Consider the following 16,659-nt stretch of genomic DNA (forward strand, 5'->3'; position numbering starts at 1 on the left):
AAAATGGAAGAAACACAGATGCTGTGCACCCAGATGTTGGTGGAGAGCGACCCTGAGGGGGAGGAGGAGGTGGAGGAGAGGCAGATCGGGTGGTTAGAGGTGGAGGGGATCAAATATAGAATTAACCAGGGGGAAAATAAAATCGGACGGGATCCATCGTGCAGTATAGTTCTACAGAAATCTTCACTCAGTCGGACACATGCAATTATTGAGGTATGGGACGGAGGGATTATTCGAGATTTTTATTTAAAGGTTGGGGTTCTCCAAGAGATGTTGTCATTTGATTTTTTTGATGTTTTAGTTATTCATTCGATTGTGAGCAATTATCAGTGAATTGGTCAGAACTACGGTTGAAGTACATTTTGTTAAAAACTGTAATTTGTAATTTTTTGCTACGCCTCTATAATTGAATGATAGATTTTTATTTGATCAGTTCCAGGTTTTAAGAGAAGTGAATATTTCATATAAAAATGTACAATATTTCTTAATGCGCTCAGAGCTGAAAACTTTAGAATGAGATATCTTTAATTACGATCGATTAATCTGATTATTCAATGTACACACTTATGATTTTCTTCTTATAATCCTCTTTTTGGATATTTCTACTGTATAAAAGTTACGTTTAATAACAATTACAGATACAAATGCTATATCGATTGGACTAATATCCGATTGCATTAAAGTCAGCTGTTCACAAGCCGGCTTTTAGAGCATTTAAACAAATATAAATATCATCATGTTAATATGAAATTATAAAAAACATTAAGAAACATTAATCCAAAACTTACGTTCGTTCAATCGATGTTTAGTTCAATTGAAATGACACCATCAACACCAGAAATGAAAACCGGTTTTTCAAAAGTTAAAGAGTACATTTTAACATGACATGCTGATTGGTTAAATTTTTAACTTCTTTCTTTGATATCGAATGCTTTGTAAAATAATCTTGGGTTTAGTAAAAACAGGAGTTTAAGCATTAATCTTGATATTCACCATTCTAAAGTTTTCAGCTCAGCATATAGAAACTTTTTTTTCACTTAAATGTGACGTAAATCCAAGTGACTTTTTAGTAAAGATTCGGAAGCCCGATTCCCAATTTTATCATTTACACCTTTACCTGAGTAATAATGTGGGGGACATGGTCGTTTATCCCCGTCTGATAGCGTGTTGAATTCTATCAATTCCATTCCTTCTGTCTGCCGCTTTGATCCGCAGAGAAATCACAATTTTTCGAAATTTACAAATTTTACCAAAATATTAGTTTTCAGACAGAAATATTGGAAAATAGTGCCATTGTTGCCGAGACAAAGGGTTGAAAGTTATCCTTTAAATGAGCCTCCATGCGAAGATGACCATGCCTTATTCACAATGTCTCCCAGGCTTTGTCTGATTTAGCATTTTAAGATATATTATTTTGAAGACTGATCCCTCTTTTCAATTCCTCTACAAAACTGACTGGAGCTTTTTTAATTCAGGAAAAAATATAGAAACTATCAGAATTTGAATAAAAACTTTAAACCAAGCAAAACTACAATATACTCCTAATTATTGATCTGATCAAGGTTTCAACCAGTGCTTTGGATCTATTTAATTTTGATGCGGATCCGGATCCTTGATCCGCACTGGAAAAAAATGGATCTGGATCCGGATCCAGGTCATTTCTTTAAGATTTACTGATTTTTTTTAACAAAAAAATTGAAAATTTTTTTCGCATATTTTTATTCTAAAACTTGATAAGCCATTCATAAAATGAGGACATTTTTATAATCTCTCATTTTCAAAAGTTCAGATTTGGGTTTTAGGAGTAAAAAAGCTTTTTTTGCAGTTTTTGGTTGATATTTTACCCCTTGGATTCGGATCCGTGGATCCGCATATTTTTGCGGATTCGGATCCGGATCCTAAGCACTGGTTTCAACATGATTAAATGTAAATCGGGTAATTCCATTATCCCATGGAGGGTCACTTGAAATTACGCTTAAATGAAATTGACAGTATTATTACAATTTCACAAATGGAAAAATACTTTAAATGATGAATTATGAATTATGAAGGGAGATGTGGATGGATCTACTATCCATGATGTTGGTTCTAGCAACGGAACGAAAAAAGGGAATATAAAACTCAAGAGAAATGTTAGGTAAACCATTTATTGTCTCATCTGAGCTGGAAACTTTAGAATGCTTAATCCTCTGTTTTTGCTAATCTCGAGATTATGTTATTCTTGAGGTTAAATATTCAGATCAACAAATTGGATTCTAAGAACGCCAGATTTGTTGGTTTTCTTGACTGAAAGGGCCCTCACTTAATTTCTCACCCATTTATGCATTAATACATTAGTTAAAATTGGTTACAAAAGAATCTCAAACGTATTATTAAATATTTTTCTTCACCGATTAATTTACAAAATGGCCGACAACAAATTCTTGATTTGTTAGAAATTGCGGATTTCTCTCATGGGATAGAATTTATTTACAAGGCTGTCATTGGTCAATATAATTTACGAACTATATTCCTGCACTCTCATTGGAGAAAATAATGTAAGGATATCAAGAGAGAAAAAGAGTGGATTAAGCTAAAATTAAAAGTTTCAACAGTGGATATTTGGATTAAGTAGTTGGGATTAAAGGTTATCCATTCTAAGGTTTCCAGCTCTGTTCAACTTGACTTTAGTTACGATTATTTTTGACGGAGGCTCAGCCCTGACAAGTAAGTAACATGTAAGTAGACTCTAGACCCATTAATTGTAAATGGGGGGGGGGGAGGGTATTTATATGTAACTATCAAATTCAGATTTGAATAAGATAACATTTATTTCGGGATAATTTTGTTCAGGTATAATCTATGTGATGCAGAAGAGATAATGTTCGGAGATGTTTCATCAGTTTGGAGAATATATAGTCAAGATCAAACATTTCAAGTAGGTTTACTCTTCACAAAAATTTATCTCTAAAAGTGGTTCTCCATTTTATTTTCCTGTTCTTTAAGTTTTCTTTGATTTAAGACATAAATTCGATTAAGAGAAATATCAATTTTTGGTAAAAAATAACAAGTTATCTATCCTTTCGCCTCAGACAAAGATTCAAGGGTGTCATTGTCCTTGTTCATGGCTCTATCTCTAGGTTGATGAAACTGGTTCTGTGGGTAGTCAAGGTTCAGTTTCTCTTCTAGATCTCCAGGAAGATCAAAATATACAAGGTAAAGATCAATGTTTAGGTTCTCTTCTAGATCTCCAGGAAGATCCAAATATATAAGGTAAAGATCAAGGTTCAGTTTCTCTTCTAGATCTCCAGGAAGATCAAAATATACAAGGTAAAGATCAAGGTTCAGTTTCTCTTATAGATCTCCAGGAAGATAAAAATATACAAGGTAAAGATCAAGGTTCAGTTTCTCTTCTAGATCTCCAGGAAGATTAAAATATACCGTGTAAAAAAAATAATATAAATGCAGCGGATTCTTCAGAACTATAAAATATTTAGTAGGCAATTCTTTTATTTATGAAATTTGGCAACAAATTTACAAATAAGTTTCATTCAGATTATTACACATTTACCTCTGGGGACTGTCATTCTGATTTTAAATACAATAAAAACTTTCGTGTGGTCAATTGAGTTACTACTAAAATAATAGGACCCGTTCGGTTTCAACTTCTTTCCTTAGAAGCTCATGATCCTAGAAAAGAGGATAAAGATCTAAATGCTGATAATCAAGGACCAACAGATGTAGATACTCTTTATTTAGAAGCTCCTGATCCTAGAGAAGAGGGTAAAGATCTAAAGAAAGATAATAAGAACCAACAGACGTAGATAGTCTTTATTAAGAAGCCTCAGATCCTGGAGAAGAGAATTAAGATCTAAAGACGGATAATAAGAACCAACAGATGAATATAATCTTTATTTAGAAGCTCCTGATCCTAGAGAAGAGGGTAAAGATCTAAAGACAGATAATAAGAACCAACAGATGAATATAATCTTTATTTAGAAGCCCCAGATCCTGGAGAAGAGAGTAAAGATCTAAATACGGATAATCAAGAACCAACAGATATAGATAATCTTTATTTAGAAGCCCCAGATCCCGGAGAAGAGAATGGAGATAAGAAAACGGATAATCAAGAAAACCTTCCTCCAAACTTCGTCCCAGATACTCCAGCACAGTCTAAGGTAAGCAGTTTTACTTTACCAGGCTTTTAGGACGTTTCGCGCAATTAGTTGGAAGTTAATTTTAGCTTTAAATTTGTTCTTGATCAGCCAGGAGGGTTTTCGTATGTTGTAAAACCAACCAATTAAAAATAGTTCCTTCCATTAAAAGTGTCTTTATTTTTGGCAATCATCAGGTTCTTAATTTATTTTTTTAGTTTAAAGGAAGAAGTTTCGACGATTTTAGTTTTATTCCTGAGTCTCAGAGCTCTCCCTTACCCTCTGCCCTGAAGCCAGCAAATCCTAAGGTAGCAAAAATTGCTAAAAATGACAAATAATATATAAGTTGATTAAAATTGTGCTGTAAGATACGATTTTAGAATGTAGACGTTATTTCAAGTTAACCTCCATTCAATAAGTTTTGTGTCCAATGTACAACGATACAATTTGAACCTTTAATAATTAACACTGTAGAGGATGAAATCCCCGAAAGAGGATTATTAAAAAAAATCCGCAAACCTGTAGCGTTGGATTCTGGAATCAGGGAAGACCTACTCATCTTCCTCTCGTTTCCTCTTCTTGTTAATCATTATGTATTTATATCCAGAAGAATTAAATGTACTTCTAAAACATCCTAGTTTTTCTCTCAAATTGTTAATATTTTCAATTATGGTTTCTCCTAAAAGAGACATGTGGGTTTTTGCAAAAATGAAATTGAAATCAGGAGAAGGTAGTGAAACTGAGTATGCAGTGTTGTGGACAAATTCTTTAGGATTCATTTGAGACTTTTTAAAGATCTCTAAATCCTGAGTTTGAGCGCAAAATCGACGTTCAAAATCGTACTTTTAGATGGATGCGTTTTCAGAATTTTTAAAAAAATTATTAAATAACGACGAGAAAAAATGTAAACAAAATTCTACAGTAAACTAATTAGTTGTTAATAAACAAGTTGAGAAAATGAAAATTTACTCTTATCATCCAAAATAAGTAATCTTATTCAATTATTAGTTTCTATAATCTCTCTTTAATCACAAAGATTTTCTGCAGATTTTCTGGAATTTTTATTAAAAAGACGACATTTGAAGAATTTGAAGAAATCTGCGAACAAATTCATAGAAAATAAGAAATTCAATGTAATAATGACAAAGGAAATAATTAATCCGATTATTGGAAAATTTCTTTAGAGAAATATGTTCCTAAACATCTAATTAGTTTACTGTATAATTTTTACCTTATTTTTCGTCGTCGTTATTTAATAATTAAAAAAAAAACCGATTCTGAAAACGTACCCACCCAAATTCATGATTTTGAATGTCGACTTTGCGCTAAAACTCAGTAGCTATACATCGTGGAAACGTTGTATATGTCTTAATTGAATTCCAAATAATTTGTCTACAACACTGCATACTCAGTTTAACTACCTTACATAGCCGGTCTGTCCCTTTAAACGCTATATCTCCCTCATTGTTTCTTCGATTAAGGTTCAAAATGTAAAGTTGGGAATTGGACATGAAAATTTGAGCTCACTTAAAACTATATCTACTGTCCCTTAAAAGGATGTTTGTATCTTTTCTGTGTTTAGATTTTAGATTCTCCGTTCAGTGATTTAAACGATAGTTCATTTCTTGCTCCGTCCCAACCTGTTCAGGGAAGGATGCAGAAACTATTAAATCAACCCTCAAGAAACAAAACTTCTACACAAAGATTACAGGTTCATATTTTCTTAAATCATTATCTTAGATAGACAGCATTTAACACATATTGAATGTGACTAATCTGGGCCATTACCTTCATCGCATTTTCTTTAAAAATCCGCAAGTTCCTTCCTGGAAATCGCCGGTCATAGTTTTGAAATTGTGTTAGGCGTTTATAGAACTCATTAGTCACTGTGCTCCAAATCGACCCAAAAGGTCGACCTTGTGTGACTTAAAAAATTCCTTTTCCGTGACCTCTCTAATGGTTTTGGGAGTCAGAATCCGATTTTACATAAATCAGAAGTCATGGTAAAAAAAATTTTAAGTCACACAAGGTCGACCTTTTGGGTCGATTTGGAGCACAATGACTAATTTTTAATTTTAGTTTCTTGATTTCATATTTCAATTTATTTTCCATGCGTTTCAATGGGCACTTTTCTAATTGGACTTGGATCCTCGGATTCGGTTTTTATTCTTCCATGATCTGGATCCTAAAATTGTAATTCTTACAGGTCTCTGAAATTCACCGGGTCGAGGATAGTCTAGATGAAGATGATTTATTCTCTGGGTCGAATTGTAGCACTAGATTAGATGCAAGCATTGAACAGTCCAACCTGAGGGAAAACCAGGATAAATCTGGACTTAATCAGACTGAAGTCACAACATTCACCGATAAGAGCCGACTGTCGGATTCAGAACTGTTAACAGCGCCTACCCAAGGTGTTAATAAGCTGTCAGATTCCGAACTGATGCTTGTTCCAACACAAGCTGTTAATAAGCTGTCGGAATCTGAACTGTTAATCGCTTCAACCCAAGCTGTCGGTAAGCTGTCAGATTCAGAGCTAATGTTTTTTCCAATCCAAGCTGTCAGTAAGCTGTCGGAATCTGAAATTTTAGCAGTTGACACTCAGACTGTCGATACTGCTGTTTTAGGAGCGGACACTCAAGCTGTTTTGGCAGCTGATTCTCAAGCTGTAGATGTTTTAGCAGCCGACAATCAAACTAACGATGGTCTAGCAGTGGACACCGAAGCTGACGATGTAAACGCAGCTGCTTCCCCTAAAGCTGGCAATGTAGGGTCTAGTATGATAAATGCAGAGAATGTAACTGACGATTCCACTTCTCAAGTAATAAAGGGAACAGTAGATGATTCTGTATTTGAAGTAGAAGATAATTTTGATGACAGTGATCTATTGTTGGCTGCAACACAAGAACCTTTTACCACCGAGAGGACTAGGGTTGTTGACAAAACAGAGGCCCCAACTGTAATCCTTGCTCAGCCTGGAGACAAAGATGATCTTGAGAATGGATCTTATAATCCGTCCTTGTGTAATCTGAGTTATGTGAGCCTGGTCCCTGGAACCCAGGAGGAAACTGAGGATTACCAGAACCCGGTTGAGGAAGAGGAAGATGAAAATGAAATGTCTCAGAATCTTCTGGAATATCTTTCGGATGGTGAATACGATTCTCTGGTAAATGATAAAGAGGATGAGAACAATGCAGAAGAAATATCTGGAGCTGAAGCTGAATCTACTGGGATTACTGAATTTGATGAAGCTGAACATGGGGATGACACTGAACATGCAGCTTCAACTGAACATGAAGCTGCAACTGAACATGAAGCTGCAACTGAAAATGAAGCTGCAACTGAAAATGAAGCTGCAACTGAAAATGAAGCCAAAAGTAACAATGAGGCTGCAACTGAACATGAAGCTGCAACTGAAAATGAAGCCACAATTAACAATGAAGCCACAACTGAACAGGAGGCAGCAGATAAACAGGAAACCACAGCTGAACACGATACTGAAGAGACCAATAAAACTGAAACCAAAGCAGACACTAAAGCCGAAGCTGAGCATGATTTTATTAATTTAGAGCCTGGTAAAATTACTCATTCAGATTCTTTGATCAAATCTCATGAGGTTGAAATTCGAGCTGTAGTTAACACTTCAGGAATCAAAACAAGTATAGCTGAAGAATCAAATGTGAAAACTGCACCTGTTCTCAATAAACAGGATTCAGATATGATTGTTGCCACCTCCCAGGAAGCATCTGAACCGAGCTCACGGAGAATATTTAATGGAACAAACTATGCCGAACTTTCTATGGAGCAAACAGTTATGCTCAACAAAACCCATCCTAGTTGTTCTCATGCAAGCCTTCCTGGAGAAAATAAGATAACAGAGATTTCAGAAATAACTAAGACAGATAATTCTGAAGTTAATATTCCTAAATTGGATAAACAGGATTCAAACATGATTATTTCTTCCTCTCAGGACAGCCTCCCTCATAGGGTAGCAGGGGTTAGAGGGATACTAACAGAAACTAACTATGCTACGCTCTCCATGGAGCAAACTACGATGGTAGCAACAGACATTGTTTTTGCAAACTCACAAGGATCACTTGGATCTATTTTGAAAACACCAAGATCCAAAAACCCTAAGATTAAGAGTGCTAACCCTAGTCCTGTTCAAGAGGAAACTAGCTCTCCAATTATATGCAAGAGTCAAAGCGTAGAAAATCGGTCCTTGCGACTTTGCCTTGAGAGTTCTGATCTTGACTCTCCCATCATTTCTAAGAGTTCTAGATCAGGAAGTGTAGCCTCAAAACTCTATGAATCTATGGGTATTGGGAGTGATGATGAGGACGTCGATGGTTCGGTTCTAGAACCCGAAAAAGATAAAGATGTACTTCCACTTCCGCAGGAATTAGCCTCCGAGTCTGATAATTCTGTCCCACTCAAATCTGATTCTCTAATCGTTGCGAAAACTCCGGTCCAACCCAAAAATGCGCAAATCGTTGAAACTCCTCAAAGAGTTAATAATTCTCCCAGTTGTCAAGAGAAGCCGGACAGTGGTCCCTTACTTCCAGAAACACAAGAAATAGTCGGTAGGCTTTTGCATGGTATTAAATCTATAGATAAACCAGAACCATCAAAAGACGAAGTTAAGCCAAGTAAAGCAGAAAATGAAGAAGAACTAGGTAGAGGAAGAAGATCTAGGAGATCTACTAAAAAATCTCTGGAAAACGGCCCTGAGCCAAAAGCGTCCAATAGGAACAGTTTAACGACCGAAAAGGGCTCCAGAGGAAGGAAAGGCCAACTTCAGACTCAGACGGAAGAAGTTCTGGGGCCCGGAGAAACTAAACATGATTCTCTCTCCAAACCGGCTGATAAAAAGAAAGCGTCCCGTTGGAGTAGAGCAGTTTTAGACCAAGAAACTGATCCTAATCCCGGACAGATGGAAGAAGATAAAAAGCTTAAAGAAAATATTCCTGAAACCTCGATCTCCAAACTTGCTCCGGATAAGAAAACGTCCCGCCGGATGTTAGCAGTTTTAGAATCTTCTCCAAATCCCGCACCTAGAAACCAGAAACGGAAACAGCGGCCAAGCATAGTTATAAACAGCTCTGAGCGGGAAGGTTTGATACTTCAGGAGGAGTCCTTAAAACAGAAACCTGCCTCAAAGACCGATCTTGAATCTACAAAAAGCGTTCTGAACATCGATGAAGATAGTCGAGATTCGGAGATATTGTTTCCAGGTGGGTAAATGTTGGATTATTAAAGGGGCTGTAAGCATAATTTCAAGTGACCCTCCATGCAAGATGGCAATGTCTGATTCACACCTTTGCCTGTTCAAGTAGGATTTTGAAGCAGGAAAACCTGTAAGAGTCCCGGCCTTGAACTAAAAATTTATTTCCATTCCCTCCCCCCATATTCTCTTCCCTTACTTTTTCATAATTCAATTTTGTTTTCTGAAAGTCTATAAACTTAAACCTTTCAGCAATAGAATGATTTTCACCTGCAGGTTTTTATTTCTGAAATGTTGCTAAGGATGTTAAATTTGTTTTAGATAAAAAATCTCCATGGATTATTTTCAGTTACAAGAAAGAAATTACTAAATTACAATTTTATTACAAGAAGGAGAGAAGATTACATTAATTTCTGTGTGGCACAATTTTCATTTATTAACTTTTTTCAGGTGAACAATCGAATGTTGACATCTCTGATGATCTAACCCAGGTAAAACCTTCTCCTGAACCTTCTCCTGACCCTTCTCCTGAGCCTTTTTCTGAACCTTCTCCTGAACCTTCTCCTGAACCGTCTCCGGAACTTGAACCGTCTTCAGCTTCCAAACCCTCTAAAGAGCAGAAGAAACTTGACAAAAAAGATTCAGATATTTCAGATAATTCGGAAATTTGTAATAAACCTGTAAAGGAAGGAAAAGCTAAGCGTGGTAGAAAAAGTGCTGAAAGAAAATCCAAAATTGAAAAGGTTAATGAAATATTGAAGACTGAAGCAACGAAGGAGGAGGATCATAATGAAATTTCAAAGCCAGGAAAAAGAAAATCTTCCAGGAGAGAAACCTCAATAAAAAGCCTGAGTAAGCAGGACAAACCTGAGACTAACACCAACCCTGCAGAACATGTTGAACGTAGTGAGTCTATTGAAACTGCTTCCACTGTATCTCATGATGAACCTGAAATATTAAACCAGAGGAGATCAATCAAAAGTTGGAAAGTGAAAACAGAAAATGCAAAGGAAGAAGATGCAGGGTTAGAACCCATCAAAGTGGGAAGAAGAGGGAGAATTAATGTTAAATCAAACTTAACTCCTGAAACCTCCAATAAAGGAAAAGGCCTAAGAGGCCGGAGTAAAAATGAATCGGAAACTGAAACGAAAGCGATTGATCAAACGAAAGAAGAAAATGACATATCAATTTCTATACCTGAACCTAATGTCAGAAAAACAAGAGGAAAGCGAGGGAAGAGTAATGAAGAAAAAGTAGAAATAGCAGAAGATGAAAATATGAATCCTGATAAAGCTTCAAATTTAGAGAGCTCTGTTGAAAGGAAAAGCAAAAGAGGAGGGAAAAGCAGAATAAATGTACAGGTGGATAAGGAAAAGGAAGAAGAAGAAGAAGATCAACCAATTGTTTCAGCAAGTTCAGGCAAAAGAAGAAAGATAAATGACGGAAATGAAGATGAGATTAAACTCCTTGATACTGGCTCAATAAGACGAAAGGGTGTCTCCAAAAAAGGTAATAACTCAATCCTTACAAAACTTGAATCAAAAAGTCACGAAGATCTTAAAGAAGAATCGCCAGTTCAAAAGCCTGGCACAGAGAATGCAGATGGAAAGCGAAACGCAAGTTCAAGAAAAGGGCGAGGAAATATAATAGGAGAAGAAAAGACTGAACTTATCGAACCCGCAGTTGAGTTGGGTTCAAAAAGACTGGGACGGAAACGCAAAACGTCTCTAGATACTACAAAAAGCACTGTAGATACTAGTACTAGATCTAGCCGTGGAGTTTCTCATCCTTCTCCTGCTCCCAGCAATGATACTTCAACTACCTCTAAGACTGACAAGAAACGTTCCAAAAGCAATCCTGTAGTACAAGAGATATCAGAGAATCGGGAAGAAATCAAATCTCAAACTCCACAATTCAATGATCATACTTCTTCTGAAAGAAAATCTGTAAAGCGTAAAATGGAATCAAACTCCAGCGAAATCGTCCGCCGGCCCAAACTGAGCAAAGGTTTATCCCCTAGTGAGCAGGTGGATCATGACGCAAGCTTGTGTGGATCTCCTGCTCTGAGAAGAGCCACCCTGGTGAAGAAATGCAAGGTTCTCTTCACTGGATATTTCTGTGAGAAAGAAAACCAGATTGTTCTTGACCTAGGTAAACTCATTATTTCTTAAAGGGACTGCTGGTTGTAATTTCAAGTAACCTTTTATTAAAAAAGGGAATGCCAGATTCACAAAGAAAGGTGCCTTTTAAAACTTTCTCTGATCAATAATGTACTGCGCAAGTCAGTTATGGAAAAACCACAAAATAACAAACTTTTAAAGAGAAGATTATTGATATCTCATTTCTGAACAGACAAAGCTAAAAATTACAGTCCCTTAAAATTAAAATCAAAGCCAGAATTTCAGAAAATGTCTTACCATAAAACTGTTTTTTTTTTTCATAAACAGGACATTTCATAAACAGGACATTTCATAAACAGGACATATCATAAACAGGACATTTTATAAACAGGACATTTCATAAACAGGACATTTCATAAACAGGACATTTCATAAACAGGACTTTCATAAACAGGACATATCATATACAGGACATTTCATAGACAAGGACTTCTCATAGATAAATAATTTTAATTTTAATTTTAATTTTAATTTTGGTTATATCTCTCTGCTGTCTCGGAAAAGTTTATTTCACCCTGTGTTTTGTACTTGCAGGTGGTGAAGTTATCTCTGAGAATATCTCTGACTGTACTGTCCTTGTGACGGATAAAATTCGGCGAACTGCCAAGTTCCTGTGTATGGTTGCACGTGGAGTTCCTATAGTTTCTCCTGCCTGGATCTCGCAGTCCAAAGCTTCTGGCACCTTCCTTGATCCTTGGGGCTTCATTCTAAAGGAATTAAACATTTAACTAATAGTTTACAACTTTGGAGAGGATAGCATTGTATTTATGCTCAGTTGACTTCTGATCATAAATTAGTGCGAGCCTTCTTTCTGGTTTATCTAAGGGGTTTGCCTCCCAGGAGCCTTAAAGAAAAAGAGTCCAACAAAAAAGTTCTAATTATAACCTAGAAAGTAGAAACGTTTGTTTGTCAGTAGATACGAGACTGAATTTTTTTTTTAAATAGTTCCTCTAGGAACGAGTAATTTTGCTCGTCTTCTGTCAGATGTAAGAAAAGCAACCCCAAAGAGAAAAGTATTTTGAAGTTTGCCAATTAAAACGTTTTTGTAGAGCCACACATAAGCTGAACAATCTTGACAGTGAGAACCATTAAACTTTATTTTTTATCTTACCATTGAGAATCTCCGGAGTTGATTGAGACCTATAAGAGTTCTATCTGACGTTCCTGTCTCGAGATATTGATATAAAACGGTGTCAAAATTATACCAACACGTATTTATGTAAGATTTTGTATAAGATTCGTACTACTAAACAGATCATATTCAACAAATGCGCAACCAATCTGAAAATGACGATATCACAGAGGAGCCTGAGAAACTCAGGTTTGCTCCTATTAATATTTAAATTTAAAAAATTCTCATTATTCATGATATAATTGATAATATTATTCATACGTCCGGATCATGTGTCCAGAATTCCAACCAATAAATGTGCTATTTTTGTCTGACCAGTATACTGCACTGCCATTGGAGTAAGTGCCTTTTCTTGAGACAGGAACATTAGATAGACGTCTTATAGGTATCGTTTAACTACTGAGATTCGCAGGTTTCAGCCCATACCCCCCTTTCATTTTTCCTTTACAGTCTCTTTAAGTTAGGATTTTAATATGTGTAGAGTTCTTTTAAAACATAAATTTGTTCGGAAGTTTCTGCGCAATCCATTAAATGTTAATTGGACTACATATTTAAGCTTTAAAGTTGGGTTTAACACCAGTCTTCCTTATCCACAATTTAATGGGCCCCACGTGAAAAAAACGGATGCTCAATACAACAACAAGAAAAAGCTGGAATTTAGAAGAAAAAAATATGTTTAAACGATTAGGATGACGAGAATGAAAAGAAATGGGGGTTTAAGTTAGAGTCCACTCTTCAGCAGGCGGCTAGGCAGGGGCTTCTCAAGGGAGTTTCTATTCATGTCACCAGAAAGGTAAATATGGTTATTGTCATAGTTTTTTATTGTTATTTTTACTGTTTTTATTATTGTTATTTTTACTTTTTTATTCATTCTTTTTAATTAATTTTGGGAGATAGAAGTAGGTGTAGGACTTTTCTTAATATCTGATTTGATAAAATTATTGTGGTTATTGTTAGTGTGGTTGTGATTGTTATTGTTATTTTGTTGCTAGTATAAATGTTATTATCATTGTAATGATTATAATTTGATAATTATTTTCTTGTTATTTTTACTATTTACTATCATGTTTTTCATGATTTTTTCATCATTATTGTATTATTATTGATAATAATAATAAACATTGAAGAGTTTCATTTAAAATTTTTAGGTAAACCCGCCCCCGGTTCAGTTCAAGGATATAATCACCTACTCCGGGGGTGTGTACCTCCCCTCCCCGCCCACCACCAAGGACCAAGGGGTCTACGTTCTCTCCTGCCCAGAGGACAAGCAGAGTCTGGTTAAGATTAAGAAGAGCAGGGTTCCTGTTATGGATAAAGAGTTTATTCTCTCCGGTATTCTTCGCTACAAGCTGGATCTTAGTTTATTACTTCAATATTAAAACTGGGGACGTGACTTCAATACAATAAAAAGACCGGGGTTATTACTCCAGTAAGAAGACCGGGGTTATTACTCCAATAAAAAAGACCGGGGTTATTACTTCAATTAGAAGACCTGGGTTATTACTTCAAAATGAAACTGGGGATATTACTTCAATAAGAAGACCGGGGTTATTACTTCAATAAGAATTGACCGAGGTTATTACTCCAATAAAAAGACCTGGGTTATTACTTCAATAAGAAGACCGGGGTTATTGCTTCAATAAGAAGACCGGGGTTATTACTCCAATAAAAAGACCTGGGTTATTACTTCAATAAGAAGACCGGGGTTATTACTTCAATAAGAAAACCTGGGTTATTACTTCAAAATGAAACTGGGGATATTACTTCAATAAGAAGACCGGGCTTATTACTTCAATAAGAATTGACCGGGGTTATTACTCCAATAAAAAGACCTGGGTTATTACTTCAATAAGAAGACCGGGGTTATTACTTCAATAAGAAAACCGGGGTTATTACTCCAATAAGAAAACCGGGGTTATTACTTCAATAATACCGGGGTATTACTCCAATAAGAAGACAGGGGTTTTTACTCCATTAAGAAGACAGGGGTCCTCTCTTCAATAAGAAGACCAAGGACTTATCAAAACTAGTATTCTTTAAGTTTGATTTTTAATGCATTTTAAAAATATTAAAATTATTGTCTTTCTTTGCAGTTTGCAGTTAATTATCATTATATATCGATCGCAGTTAATTGGGCATTTCTATCTTATCAAAAGTAGTATTTATAAAAAATGTGATTTTTGAAATTCACTTTTTTCCCCATTGTAAATACGTAAAATTTATGTAGCAAAGATATATATATTTTGCAGAAGTAGAATGCTGGATGGTTAGGTTGGTTCTGGTGTGCTTGGTGCTAGGGTTGGTGGGTGCCAGGGATGATGATTATCCTGATGAGAAGGTGGTGGAGAGAATACCGGTCTTTACCACACCTTCCCTCAGGAGGCTGGTCAATGAGGGGGACAGGATCAGGTACAGGGTGTCCTACTAAACAGGGGACAGGATCAGGTACAGGGTGCCGTACTAAACAGAGGACAGGATCAAATACAGGGTGTCCTACTAAACAGGGAACAGGATCAGGTACAGGGTGCCCTACTAAACAGGGGACAGGATCAGTGTACTCGTAACGTTGTTTTTGAGACTTTAAAAACATAAAAGCTCACTCATATCCAGGGCGAGTATTCCCTTATAACCAGCGCACCACATTAATACACGAGTGTTATGTTTATATAGCTTTATTGAAGTAGGTTATCCTCAACTTCAGCTCTCACACTGTGAACTGAAATTAAATTATTATAATATAACAAAATATATACGTATATGTTTACAAAAAGCTCCAGGTCTCAATAAAGAAATTTAGATTTTAAGTCACTAAAAATCATATTAGTAAAATGTTCAGTATTTAAAAACACACTTACAAAGTTGCTCGGGCTGGGGTCTTGATATGAGCTACAGTTCAGAGAGAGATTATCTTATGCTTTATTCAGAGTCCTTTCGAGTCTAAAAGAGAATTCTCGGTGAGGTTTGATCGACAAAAGATAAGCTTATAGATCACTTATCAAAATATTAGCACAGAAATTGCAGTGTACCTTCAGGTGCAATCCTTAAAGCAGTGAAGGAGAGTATCGGAGAAACAAGGGAAAGACGACATCCTTGATATTGTTCTCTGGTCTTGAGGAATCTAAACAATACGGGGTTTAAAATCCTGTTCGTCAAGATTGTTATATATATTTCTCGTGAAGATGAGTTTCACCTTAACAGGACACGTCTACAGCATGTGACGTTCCGACATAAGTCCTCGAAAATCTGCGTTGTCCAGTTGGAGGCAGCTCGGTCAGACCAATCAGCACTCCAAGTTGTGGATCAGAGGAGGTGAGAGTCTCATTCACATGCTCAGGATGATCATCAGGAGGAATCACGATGGTGGAAGACGGCCAAAGGAATCCAGTAAAGTTCTGAAGAAAGAAGACGACATCAGAAGATCTCACCAGGTAGAGAGTATCTATTCCATCAGATCCAGGGCGGATACAGGATTTAAGTGAGGGGGGGGGGCAAGATTTTTTAGGAACCAAAAAATTGATAATTAGGAACAAAATTAAAGGATTAGGACAGGGATTTAGGAACAATAAAAGATTGTTCAGGAATTAGGAACAAAATTAAAGGATTTAGGAACAATAAAAAGATTGTTCAGGAATTTAGGAACAAAAAAAAATTGCTCAGGAAATAGGAACAAAATTAAAGGATTAGGACAGGGATTTAGGAACAATAAAATGATTGTTCAGGAATAAGGAACAAAAATATTGGATTAGGACAGGGATTTCAGGTGGGTCGGACACAGTATTAGGAACAGGAACAATAATAGGAACATTAGCAATTTAAGAACAAAAAGAAATTACTAGTTTCTTACGAATTTCTAATTCTAAATTTATCGTTAACAATAACATTTACTTGTTGTCGATGATTTTTAAATTAAACTGAAGAAAAGACTCAAGATGTGCAGTGTGCCGCGTACCAATAAAACAAAACACAATGTCTGTCGTCGTATACTTACAT

The 16,659-nt window shown here is 36.0% G+C and overlaps 2 protein-coding genes across 7 annotated transcripts in view; both read left to right on the plus strand.

Moving 5' to 3' along the window:
- On the plus strand, positions 1-14,918 carry LOC111705378 (mediator of DNA damage checkpoint protein 1). The gene is made up of 12 exons (XM_023477894.1): positions 1-213; positions 2,052-2,137; positions 2,833-2,917; positions 3,120-3,195; positions 4,060-4,157; positions 4,352-4,441; positions 5,716-5,844; positions 6,340-9,367; positions 9,808-11,508; positions 12,072-12,250; positions 13,358-13,462; positions 13,818-14,918. Exons 1-12 carry the CDS (start codon positions 4-6, stop codon positions 14,046-14,048), a joined length of 6,018 nt encoding a protein of 2,005 aa, XP_023333662.1. The 5' UTR covers positions 1-3; the 3' UTR covers positions 14,049-14,918.
- Positions 14,914-16,659, plus strand: part of LOC111705383 (opioid-binding protein/cell adhesion molecule homolog) — a 16,200-nt gene continuing 14,454 nt past the window's right edge. For all 6 annotated transcript variants that reach the window (XR_002765999.1, XM_023477909.1, XM_023477907.1 and 3 more), the window contains exon 1: positions 14,914-15,078. Coding sequence is in view for 5 of the 6 variants with exons in the window: in XM_023477909.1 (XP_023333677.1) it covers positions 14,933-15,078 (146 nt within the window). In the remaining variant the exon portion in view is untranslated. The remainder of the gene's footprint in view (positions 15,079-16,659) is intronic.

The sequence above is a fragment of the Eurytemora carolleeae genome, unplaced genomic scaffold (genome assembly GCF_000591075.1).
Source record: "Eurytemora carolleeae unplaced genomic scaffold, Eaff_2.0 scaffold624, whole genome shotgun sequence".
In the NCBI taxonomy this organism is placed as follows: Eukaryota; Metazoa; Arthropoda; class Copepoda; order Calanoida; family Temoridae; genus Eurytemora; species Eurytemora carolleeae.